Source organism: Lynx canadensis, chromosome E2 (genome assembly GCF_007474595.2).
Source record: "Lynx canadensis isolate LIC74 chromosome E2, mLynCan4.pri.v2, whole genome shotgun sequence".
Taxonomy (NCBI): Eukaryota; Metazoa; Chordata; class Mammalia; order Carnivora; family Felidae; genus Lynx; species Lynx canadensis.
Window position 1 is genome coordinate 3,463,048 of NC_044317.1, and position 12,108 is coordinate 3,475,155.

The following is a 12,108-nucleotide window of genomic DNA, read 5'->3' on the forward strand; positions in this document are numbered from 1 at the left end:
TCGAGAGGTTCTGGAGTCCTGCCCTCCCTCTTTCCGCCCTCTGCCCTCCTCCCTCTCCCCTCCCCTCCCTCCTCCCTGCCTCCAGCATCTCTCCAGGGCCCACTGAGTGACCTTATGCTTCTCGATTAAGAAAGTGGGCTTTGTCGCCAAGCTCCCAGAACCCGTTAAAATGTAAATGTGGGGGCCCTGGGAGGAGTGTGGCTCTTCTCCATTAGCATTTTATTTTAGAACTTGGGAATATTCTCGGAGGAAGGGGCCTTGAAGACAGAGCAGGGAGGCTCCCTCCTGTTACAGATAACAATAATCAGAGCCTCCTTTTGTTGCCAGCACCCCATGAGACGCTTTTTATGGATGATTATAGAGAAAGCTAACAGGGATGGGGCACACTCTAGGCCCCCCCGGCTCTCTGGGCAAGCGCTTTACGTGAATTCATTCATTTTCTCCACCCCCACACCCCTCAGAGGTAGGCGCTGTCCCTATAGGACAGCAGCCAGGTTTGGGATTTCCTTCTTGTTTTCGGCATCAACCGGCCTCAGGCTTTTGAGGTTCGGTTACTGCCTATTAGGACCTCAGGCGCGTTCCAGATCCAAACTCCCTGACTTCTGGATGGCACAGGGCAGGGACTGGCGAACCACAGCCAAACCCAGCACGCTTCCCGTTGTTGCAAATAAAGTTTTATTGAAACACAGCCGCACTCATTCATTTGCACCCTGTCAGCGGCAGCTCTCCTGTGCTGATGGCAAGGTTCAGCAGTTGCAACACAGACTGCATAGCCCCGGAGCGAGAAATATATGTACCGTCTGGCCCTGTGCGGAAAGTTTGCCAGCTACATTGTATCGAATTACAAGAAGCACCCGGTCTTGCAGTCTCGCAGATTGGCTTTGGGTTGGGATCCTGGCTGTACCACACGCTAGCTGTTCAACTGAGTGCAGGTTCTTCTTCCCCTCTCTGGTCCTCAGTCTCCACGTCTGTGAAATGGGGCTGGTTAGACTTGGCACCTCGCGGGGGAGCAGTGAAGACCGAAGGAGAAGTCTGGGACGCAGCAAATAACCTGTGAATGTCAGTGATTACCGGTGATTACAGGAGGGCCTCCTCCTGGAGGCTTCCTTTTGTCTGTTTTACATCCCGGCTTGTGCTGCTTTAAGGGAGGCTTGCAAAGCACGGCTTTAGATCAGGCTGGCAGCAGCCTTGGTGGGTGCTCCCCAGGGACTCGTAGTCTGGTGGGGAGATACGGTCTCCACCTGCAGAATAACTGGCCTGGCAGAGCCGGAAGAGGGGGGCACGGCACCACCCCAGGGAGGAAATAGGATCAGGGTTCAGGATGGGGAGGGGCCTGGGGCGTCGCTGCGGCCGTGAGTTTGGTGTGAGTGCAGAAGGAAGCCGCGTGGGGCAGGAAGGCTGCCGCTGGGAGCAGGCCGTGTGCCAGGACAGCCTCGCCCCAGCCCGCGGAGTGGGATCCAACCACCCCGCTTTGTCAGCGAAAACAGGAAGTCCGAGGGAACACAGTCCACAGGACACCCTCACTTCTGGCACCAGCTGCAGGTTTAGGGGTTCGATCGTTCCCCGGAAGGACAGAACTCACGGAAAGGTCTTGTACTCGTGGTTATGGTTTATTACAGGGAAGGGACACAGATTCGAGTCGGCCAAGTGAGGCGGTGCGTAGGGTGGGGTCCAGGAAAGTTCCAGACGGAGCTCTCCTTGTCTCTGCCCACGGGATCACAGAGGCGTGACCTTCTTGGTACACACGTGCGACACGCACACGCACACTCGCACACACGGAGTGGTGCCGATCGGCGAGGATCTCCTGAGCCTCGGTGTTCAGAGTTTTTAGTGGGTGTTCCGGGTTGAATCGCGGCCCCCCCCCCCCAACCCCCCGATTCGCTTACGGGAGTCCTAGCCCGCAGTACCCTAGAACGTGACCTCGTGTGGAAACGGGGTCGTTGCAGACGCAAAGTTAAAAACAGGTCATACTGGATTGGGCGATGATCCAACGTGGATAATTACGGATTATGCTCCGGTATGACTCGTGTCCTTACAAAAAGGGAAATTTGGACACAGACACACAGGGAGAAGCCGTGTGAAGAAGAAGGCGGAAACCGGGGTGATGTGTCTGTGAGTCAAAGAACGCCAGAGGTTGTCCGCAAACCACTGAGAGCTGGGGAAGAGGCCTGGGACGCGGTCTCCCTCGTGGCCTCTCAAGGAGCCAGCCCTGCTGGCCCCTGGGTCTCGGACCTCCGGTGCCCAGACTGGGGGAGAGTCAAGTTCTGTTGTCGGAGCCCCACGGTCCGTGGTGCTTTGTCACAGCAGAGGACACGAGTACATTGAACCCCATTGCAGAGGCTCAGTTGATTGCCCATGTGGCGGGTCTGTCTCCAGTCCCTCTGGGCGTCACCCAAAGCCCGCGTGGCTGGACTCTCCAATGTGCCCAGGGTCCCCAGACACACAAAGGCTCTCCCGCCAGGCCTGGCATCCCAGGGGCTTAGAGATCACCTCCCGGAAGCCGAGAACAGAGGCCGGACCTCTTTTGGGGCACGGGTAAATTCTTCACCACACAGAGGCCCGGAGAGGAGATGTGATTTGCCCAGGGTCGCACCGCCAGTGAGCAGCTCAGAGCCCGTGCCTTCGCCACTGTGCCGGCCACGGGCAGCTCTTCTGAGCACAGAGCCCAGGCCCCGCTGCAGATGGGCCAAGAATTCGGCCTCATTCCATTGCTTCCGGTCATCTGACGTTCATGCTTTTGCGGATTCGGACAGACTGTCTCTGACAGACCAGGCACGAGCCGCCCATCAGAGGAACACCCCTTAGGTGACCAGAGGCCGCCCTCAGAAGCCCCTTGTGGTTTTCCCACAACACAGAGGGTCTGGCTGTTCCCACCGTGCACCTGCTGCCCCTTCCTCCTATGGTCGGGGCAGGCTATGTGGACTGTATCCGTTTCCAATCCTGTGCAACAAACTGCCCTCAAACTCAGTGGCTTAGGCATTATGTCGCAGCGTCTGTGGCTTGGGAATTCAGGAATGACCTAGTGGGAGCTTCTGGCCCCGGGTCTCTTGTGGGGCGACGTTTAAGCTGGCAGCCAGGGCTGCGGTGTCATCCAAAGGCTTGACTGGGCTGGAGGACCCGTTTTCCTGGTAGAAAGGAGGCCCCGTTCCTCACCGCACGGGCTCTCCCCCAACCCCAGCCCTCTGGCTGCTTGCTGGTCCTCGCAGCGTGGCGGCCAGCTTCCCCCAGAGCGGGAGGCAAGGAGCAAGTTGGCGTCCTTTGTGACCTCATCTTGGAAGCCCCACCCAGGCCTTCCATCATATTCCGTGTGCTGGAAGCCTTGCTAAGACCCTGCACCCCAAAGGGGAGGTGAATTAGACGCCACCTCTTGGGGACATGCCTCAGAGCCACGCCCTGGCCCCACAGGGGCCGTCGAGGACCCCATTTCCTCAGCTGCTGCCGTGGCCCGGGACCGAGATGCCTGAGCGTATGTCATCCCAGTTGGAGGCTGTTTGGGGTGAAACCAAAGGGGAGGGGCCCGGAGACCAGGATTTTCACACCCAGTTCGGTGGTGCCTGAGGTCCTTTCGCATTCACAATGTGAAGCGGTCTGCTTGCTCTCTCTCAGGTGCTATGCCGGGCCCAAGGGAATCACAGAGGAGGGAGTCACTGGCTGCCCTCCAGACGCTCACGGTAAAGGGAGACAGAATTAAGAACTAATGTCTCAATACAGTCTGATCAGTGCTGGAAGAAGGTTGAGGAGTGAATCCATGTAGACGGACAAAGGAGGGAGGGACCGCATTTGCTGGGACATCTTCCCCAAAGAAGAGCCCAGTGTGCTGGGCTCTGAAGGGTGAGTAGGAGCCCATTCCCCTGGTAAAGAAAGAAAGAACATTCCAGGCAGGAATTGGGTCGGGAGCCCAGGGTTTTGGGGAGCTGTGAGCAGTATCGGGAGTGTGGACCGGTGGCGGGGAATGAGGCTGTGGGTCGTTTGCGCCAGATCTTGAAGGCTGAAAGCTGGGCTGGGGGGTTGGCTGCAATTCATGATCAGTATCTCACAACGTGTATAACATGTATTTCACGATTCACAGTTCTGTGAGATGGCAACAGGCATTCCTCCAAAAACAGACCCCAAGATTACTTAAATTCAGGAAGCCCAGGGTGAAACTCAATTAAAGAGCTGCTTCCCTACTGCAGGACTTCTCAGAGCCTTTGATTCTCTGACATGCATGAGAATCCCCAAGAGAAAGATAGATTAGGTGGGGTCCAGTCAACATTCAAATATGTGCTATTCTCAAACCCATTTGGTCGTGGAACCCCGGGAGGCCAGTGTTCCAGGGAACACGCTTTGAGAACTGCTTATAGCTAGTTGTCAAGAGGCCGCGAGGGTTTCGCAGGTATGCGGTATGATCAGGTTCGCGGTTTCTGGCAGAGAGGCTAGTTAGGGGCTTGAGGAGGGAGAGAGAAGGACGGCAAAGCCACCGAGGGATGATGGCATCTGCGGGCTTGTGATGGGTTAGGTTGGCTGGGACGTTGAGGGAGAGGAGAGAGTCAGGGTCCCCTGACTCGGACGGGAAGGACGGAGCAAGGGTGTGGCGTGGGTGACGTGGGTACTTTGTAGCAGCCACGGAGCAAGGAATCCACCAACAGTAGCAGAAATGGACGGATTCCTCCCGGGAAAGCCCAGCTCACCTGAACTGACACAGGAAGAAACAGAAAACCTGACTAGCCCCGTGTCTATTGAAGACCCCAAATTCCTAATCATAAAATCTTTGCACAGAGAAGATTCCAGACCCAGACGGTTCCCCTGGGGAATCCAGTCAGATGCGTGAGGGAGAACTTGGGCATCTCCCAGACGCCCTTCCAGAAGGGGATGTGGGGGAGGAGTGGCCGCGTGAGGGGTTCCTTCCGCGCGGCAGACGGGCCGGTCCTGGTTCATGCTGCGCTCCGTGTCCCACTTTAGAGCTGTGTTCCGGGGGCCTCTGGGTATCAGACGTTGCTCTGGGCACCCGAGCCACGTTAGTGAACGAAGCAGGCGAAACTCACTGCCCTCCCTGGACGACGCAAGTTTGGACGGGCCGTTGAACTGCCCTGCGCCTCAGCGTCCCCCTGCGCGGAGTGAGGCCAGCACTCCCCTCCTTGCTGAGAGGCAGCGGTGAGGGAGGGAGGCAGGCAGCCCGCAGCCGGGGGCCCCCGGCGGCCACTGATGCTTGTCTCCCTGTCGTGTGTGTACGTGTGCGTCCCACGGCCTGCCCTCTCAGGCTTTAAAATGTGTGGCAGCAGCAGCAGCAGCAGCCATGACGAGGCCCCCGTCCTGAGCGACAAGCACCTGGACGTGCCCAACATCATCATCACCCCCCCGACCCCCACGGGCATGATGCTGCCGCGGGACTCCGGGCAGACAGGTGAGGCCGCCCTACCACCACTGCCGAGCGTGTCTGGGGGGCCTGGCTGGGGACCGCCCCCGGCCCCCCCCCCCCCCCCGCCCCTCGTGTGCCGTGGGTCTGAGCTCACGTCCCCACCTGCCCGGGGTTTGTTAAAAATTTATGCTTGAATCTGCGTCCGTTCCACCGTGGGCCCCTCGCGTGTACCAGCCTCAGCAAGATGTGGCATATTAAGTAATTAGCTAGACAGCCCCTGCCGGCAGCCGGGGCGAGTGATGGATGGGGCTGGGGGAGCCCAGCAAGGTAATGGATGGCTGTGCCCTCCCCCGCCAGCTGGGGACGGGTGCTCCATCTTGCTGGCCACAGCCGATCAGTGGACAGGACAGACCGTGTCTGGGCCGAGCCCGTCTCCGGGCCTTCTAGATGCAGCTCGCTGCAGGGGGGGGTCAAGGAGAGAGACTTGTTCCCAGAGAGAGACGCGGACCGGTGTCCCCGCCTGCCCCTCTGTGGACACTGTTGGAGCCGGTGGGACAACTTGTTCATTTGTTCATCGAAGAGATTTTCTGAGCCACGCCCGCCCTAAGTGCTGAGGCTGCTGTCCTGAATGATAGTAATAAAAAATAATGATGACGTTAGCAGTAAGCACACTTTCTTGTGGAGTCCTCAGGGTAACTCTGGGTTAGGTCCCGGTCTCGTCCCCGTTTAGCAGATGGGGAAACTGAGGTCCAGAGAGGGTGAGACGTTGGCCATACAGCTGGTAAGTGGCAGGGTTGGGATTCAGACCCAGCGGTGTGGTCCGGAGCTCGCTGTGTGGGCCCCAGGCCAGGCGTCCTCCCAGTCAGCGGCTAGCATCATTCAGCCAACCAGCCATCACGACATCAGTCCCGCCTGATGGCTCCTGCGGGGGACACAGACACAAGGCTGACGTGGGGCTGGCGAAGTCTGGCATGGGGGCTTGGATAGACTTTTCCAGAAGGGCTAAGCTTGGATCTCAGCTTGCCCACCAGGGTTAGAGGATCCGGAGGAAGCCACTGGACCCCCTCTGGGTCGAGCCCTGTGCAGGGACTGCAGCTGGGCTATTCTCAGTGATGACTCACACTGGGTCACATTCCTGTGTCCCCTTCCCAAGTGCCAGGCACCGGGCTGAATGCTTCTCATAATGTCTCCTTCTCCTTCCAACCCTGAGGCTCATGAGTAACACCCTTATCTCTAGTTTACAGATGGGGAAACTGAGGTCCAGAGAGGGGCAGTGACTCACCCGGGGGCACACAGCAAGGTGGGAGAAGACCCAGGCTCCTGCTCCCGTGTCCAGAGAGCTCCGTGTGGGCTGACGTTAGGCATTCTTCCCTGCCAGCCTTGGTGTCCTCATCTGTAAAATGGGTTCGCAGCCACCTTCCTGGCCCCCAGAGCCAATGTGGGTGTGGGGAGACTTAGGGTTACTTTATGAGGTCAGAGGCCCTGAGCTCGCAGGAGAGTCCCCTTTAAGCTTAAGCAGCTCCGGGGACAGATCAGTGCAGAGACTGCCAGGGGGGCACCCTCCTGTCCTATCTGCTCAGACCCCGTGCCTCCGCGTTTCCCCTTGCAGAGAACGGAGGCAGGGGATCAAGGGCACAGACCTCGGGGTCGGAAAACCCTGAATTCGAACCCCTGCTCTGTGGCCTGTCACCTTGTGACCGTCAGCAAGAGGCTCTACATCCCCGAGCCTCAGTTTCCCCATCTGTAAAATGGTGCCTCAGAGGTTGGGGGGGGATTCGTGACAGGGTCGGGGTCTGATTTCACGCCCTGCACAGTGGCCGTGTTGTTGATATTCCCTCCCCAGTGACACTTAGGGCTGGAGGAGACCACCAGACCTGGGTAACACTTCCTCCGGGGCTGCTGGCTGAGTGATGATTAGATCCCGGGGCTTCCGCAGGTGGTGAGGAGTGGGGCTCCCCTGGCTGACCCGAAGCAGCTCTCCCCCTCTCTGGGCCTCAACTTCCCTCTCTAGGACAGGGGCATGGAGGTGTGGACCTCCCCGCCCAGCCCTGGGCTTGAAGGCCCCTCCGGAAAGATGCTAAGTCGGGGGTGGGGCCCAGGGTAGAATGCCAGGGACCTCAGCCGGGGCCCCGGGCGAGCTCTGCGTTGGGTGTGGGTGGAGGGTACGTGGGGAAGGCCCACGAGACCCAGTGTCACCGGGGCCCCCCGTCGGCATCCTGACCGCCACTGCCACTGTGCGGGGGGAGCCCAGAGATACCGGGCCTGGAGCTCTGCGTGCGGCGGGTGGCTGTCCAGACGCTGATTCCTTCTCTTTCTCCTAGTCTGGCTGGACGAGGCAGGGCCGTGCCCAGAGGACGGAGACATAGACCCCGAAGCCTGAGGAAGGGGCACGGGTCGGAGAGCGTCCTCGCCCCGGCTCCACAAGTCCCTGGGGGCGAGGCTGCCTGGGACAGATGCGCTGCGTCCCCTGGACGGGAAAACAAAGGCTCCTGGTGCCCGGCAGGTCGCAAGACGAGCAAGGACGGAGCCCTGCTTGCGTCCGGAACCGTGTTTCCCAGGCCCCGCTGAGCGGACCGGACCTCCACTGCCCATGCATTCGTGCTGCCCCCGGAGCCGTGGCGACGGCCGTCGGGACGCGCTCACCCTCCCCGCGCCCCGGGCCACGCAGACGGGCGCGCGGGAGGTCCACACACACTCAAGAACTCCTTGCAGAGGAGTGACTGTTTTGTACATGTGGTTTTACAGCTACCGAAACAGCCCAAAAAGCGGCTTATGATTTCTTTTTTGCATTATAAATAAAGGCCATCTGTAACGATCGGCGAGCCCGGCTGCTTGGGCTGGAGAGGAGACCAAGCACACGCGGGTGCAGAGGTTCCGAGGATCCCTCCACGCGGAGGGGCGGGGCGGGGCGGGCCGCAGGGGCCTCGGGATGGTCTCGGGCCCTCCACCTGCTCGCTGCCCCGAAGTCACGTGCCCAGCTCCGTCCTTGCCAGCTGTGGGATCCTGGTAATAATGCACGTCTAGGATGGGAGGCAGCGGTTTCGGGTTTCGTTTTTCTCAAGCACGTTAAGTTGTTAGTGTCCCTGTCCTGCCCCGTTCTGGTGGTGACACCTGTGTTTGGCTTCTGCCCGACACCGCGTGGCTTCTGTTGGTTCGGGTTTGCCTGCTGTGCTCGCCGGGCTCCTGAAGGCGCCGCGTCTGAGCCGAGGCTTTGTGAGAAAAGAGTGTATTTGCAAGGTGATCCGGGAGCACACAGGGAGGGAGGGGGGTGGGAGGTACCGTGCGGGGGACTCCGAGACCACTCGGGGGTTCGGTGATTCACCAGAGGGACTCGCGGAACTCAGAAACGCCACCACGGGCGTGTTTATGGTTTCTTACAGTGAAAGAATGCAGATTACCATCCGCAAAGGGCAGAGCCGACGAGGGTGGGGCCCAGAAGAGAGCTCGCAGGAAGGTCTCGTGGACAGCTTTTGATTCTCCCAGCAACCACGATGACGCACGCTCGGGTCCCGCCAGCCCCCGGAGCACCCTGAGCCTCGGTGTCTGTGGTTTTCACCGGGGGAGGGGGTGGCCACGTAGACTTGGCTGGCCGCCCACGTGGTGACCTCAGTCTCCAGCCCCTCTGGAGGTCAGGCCGGTAGGGAGTGACTCAGGCTTACCGTAAATCATACTGTTAGACTGCTCCTCGCGGCCCAAGGCTCCAGGTAAACAAAGACACTCTTATCAGGCAGGACATTCCAAGAGCCTAGAGGTCACCTCCCAGGAGCCCAGGGCAAAGGCCAGACCTCTCCGGGAGGTTCCTTCTGTACTGCACGAGGAGGGAGGCAGGGAAGGGAAGGAGCCGGCAAGGGGGTCCTGGAGCCGGTCACCCCTGGGGTCTCTGGGGAGGCGGTGTTGGGCCCCGTTCAGCGCCGTCCCCGCCCGAGGGGTGAGGAAGGGGGTCTGTGTCCTCCTTCCATTTGGCGCTGGCCGGGCCCTCCGGAACCACCCGGCACTTCTGGCCCGGCCCCTGGCAGAGGCAAGGCTTGCAGAGGACCCCGGGTGCGCTGGAAGGCTGAGCGCCCCCGGTGGGTAGGGTGGGCCCACAGTCGAGGCCTGCTCGGCGGCTGTGCAGCCCGCACAGTCCAACGGTGCCGCGCTCAGGAGGGCCCGCGCTCGCTTTAAGGCCCTGCGGCCTTGCGATTCTTTTTTGGTTTCTTTAGTGTTTGTTTATTGCTGAGAGAGAGGGTGGGGGGAACAGAGGATCCCAAGCAGGCTCAGTGCTGTCAGAGCAGAGCCCGACGTGGGGCTCAGACTCACGAGCGTTGAGATCATGACCTGAGCCGGCGTCGGACGGACGGTCAACCGACTGAGCCACCCAGGCGTTGACCTGGATGCTGAACGAGGGCCCGCACGTCCGCTTTGCCTTGGGTCCTAGGGATGGCCTTCCCTGGCCCTGCTTCCCGCCCACGTGGCCCTCTGTGCACCGAGATGCAGCTCGGGCCATCGGAGCCTCTTCCGTGGAGCCCACCCGGCCCCCCACTCCGATGGAAGGAACGAGGTCAAAGGCGCATTGCAGGAAGAGCGTAGGAATGGGAGATGGGGGCCGTTTTGGGAAAGCATAATCTGTCACCGCGTTCGTGCACTGCCTGTCCCTGGGTCCCAGCCCCGTGCAGTCTAGTGCTCCTCTACGACGGGCCTTGCCGGCTGGGAGTCTTTTCTGGCCCCAGCGCCACAGCACCCTGTCTGTCCCGCCCGTCTCCTATGAGAGAGACGCCCTTTCCCTGTGTCATAATCACTGACGTGCAAGTTCTCAGGTGATCGGGCACCCCCGTCCACCAGCTGGGGCTGATCGTACCCACAGCCAACCCTCCAGCGCCCTGACACATGACCCTTAGAAAATAAAATTCCACGGGGCGCCTGGGTGGCTCAGTGGGTGAAGCATCCAACTCTTGATTTTGTTTCAGGTCATGATCTCACGGTTCATGAGATGGAGCCTCGCATCAGGCTCTGCACGGACAGTGCAGAGTCTGCTTGGGATTCTCGCTCTCTGCCTCTCTGTGCCCCTCTCCTGCTTGTGCTCGAGCTCCCCCCCCCCTCAAAAATAAATAAATAAACATTTTTTAAAAATAAAGAAAATTCGGGGCGCCTGGGTGGCGCAGTCGGTTAAGCGTCCGACTTCAGCCAGGTCACGATCTCGCGGTCTGTGAGTTCGAGCCCCGCGTCGGGCTCTGGGCTGATGGCTCGGAGCCTGGAGCCTGTTTCCGGTTCTGTGTCTCCCTCTCTCTCTGCCCCTCCCCCGTTCATGCTCTGTCTCTCTCTGTCCCAAAAACAAATAAACGTTGAAAAAAAAAATTTTTTTAAAAAATAAAAAAAATAAAGAAAATTCCAGAAGGTAGTGACACAGTCTCATACACCAGCCTGTTCCCAGAGCTCACAACAGGCGCTCAAGGTTTTTTATTTTTTATTTTTTAATGTTTTTTATTTATTTCTTTTGAGAGAGAGAGAGAGAGAGTGGGGGAGGGCCAGAGAGAGGGAGACAGAGAATCCCGAGCAGGCTCTGCGACACCGCAGAGCCTGACGTGGGGCTCACTCCCGTCAAATATGAGTCCATGACTTGAGCCAAAATCAAGAGTTGGCTGTTTAACCGACTGAGCCACCCAGGCGCCCCAAGGTGCTTACTATTTAGCACTCATACAGCTAGCTGTGTGCCAGGCACACCTCGGAGCACTTTGAACTTCTAAGATACTCTTGGAGGGAACGCTTAGAGATAGCGTATGAGTCAGCGTTCTTTTTGCTGTGATACTGCTGTGTAACAAACGACCCCTGCTATAGGACGAATATGTACCCACCCCCCAAATTCATATGTTGAGACCTAATATCCACTGTGATGGTATAAGGGGGGGGGCCCTCTGGGAGGTGACGAGGTCATGAGAGTGGAGCCCCCAGGAATGGACTGACACTCTTACGAGAGAGACCCTCAGAGAGATCCCACCGTGGGAGGACACGGCCAGCTCTAAACCAGGAAGCAGGCCCTCACCAGACACTGAATGTGCTGGTGCCTTGATCTTGGACTTCCCGACCTCCAGAGCCGCGAGAGATCCGTTTCTGTTGTCGGTAAGTCATCAATCTATGGTCTTCTGTTCCAGCAACACAAACAGATGGGCACACACATGCTGCCCAAACTCAGCGGCTTGGAACAGCAAGCCTCCGTGTCTCACTCCCTGGTCCCTGGGTGGCCGTGAGGAGCTGAGCTTTGTCAGGCCGCAGCTGGGTTCAAATCAGCTTTGCGTGTCTCCTGCTGTGGCCAGCCACCGCTCCAGTATGTTCTCGTGGAGGGCGTCAGGAGCACGCAGCACAAGCCAGGCCATGCAAGGGTATTCTCAGCTCCTGCTCCTGACTCGGGGGCCCCCCCAGTCCATGACTCTGGGCACCAGGGGGATGCTGGGCCTCAGGGCTGGGGCTGGGCACGAGCCCTGAAGACTGGCTCAGTCTACAGGCCGGCAGGGAGCCCCCACGTCTCCCTGGGCACAGCTTAGAGGCCTCCAGCCCACTCAGCAACCTGCTGCGGCTAATCATGGCTTCATCCCAGGCTTTTAGTGCCCATGGCAACAGGAAGCGGGCTGTGAGCTGGAGCCCCGGCAGGAGGGGCTGGTCAGAGGCTGTGCAGTCCCAGGATGCTGGATGTGGCTTGCTCGCAGGGGCAGGGTGAGTTCCCTTGCTCTCACGGGGCCCACCGTGTCCACACCAGTCCTGGGCTTTTGGCCTCTTGTAGCTGGAGGCTTGATCGG

The 12,108-nt window shown here is 59.3% G+C and overlaps 1 protein-coding gene across 2 annotated transcripts in view; it reads left to right on the forward strand.

Moving 5' to 3' along the window:
• Positions 1-8,153, forward strand: part of CE2H16orf74 (chromosome E2 C16orf74 homolog) — a 47,620-nt gene extending 39,467 nt beyond the window's left edge. The window contains exons 2-4 of one of the 2 annotated variants that reach the window (XM_030298107.1): positions 5,240-5,383; positions 7,182-7,277; positions 7,660-8,153. In XM_030298107.1, the coding sequence (XP_030153967.1) occupies positions 5,240-5,383; positions 7,182-7,249 (212 nt within the window). In that variant the 3' untranslated portion in view covers positions 7,250-7,277; positions 7,660-8,153. The remainder of the gene's footprint in view (positions 1-5,239; positions 5,384-7,181; positions 7,278-7,659) is intronic. The other variant, XR_003965139.2, reaches the window with a different exon arrangement.
• Positions 8,154-12,108: the final 3,955 nt, after the last annotated feature.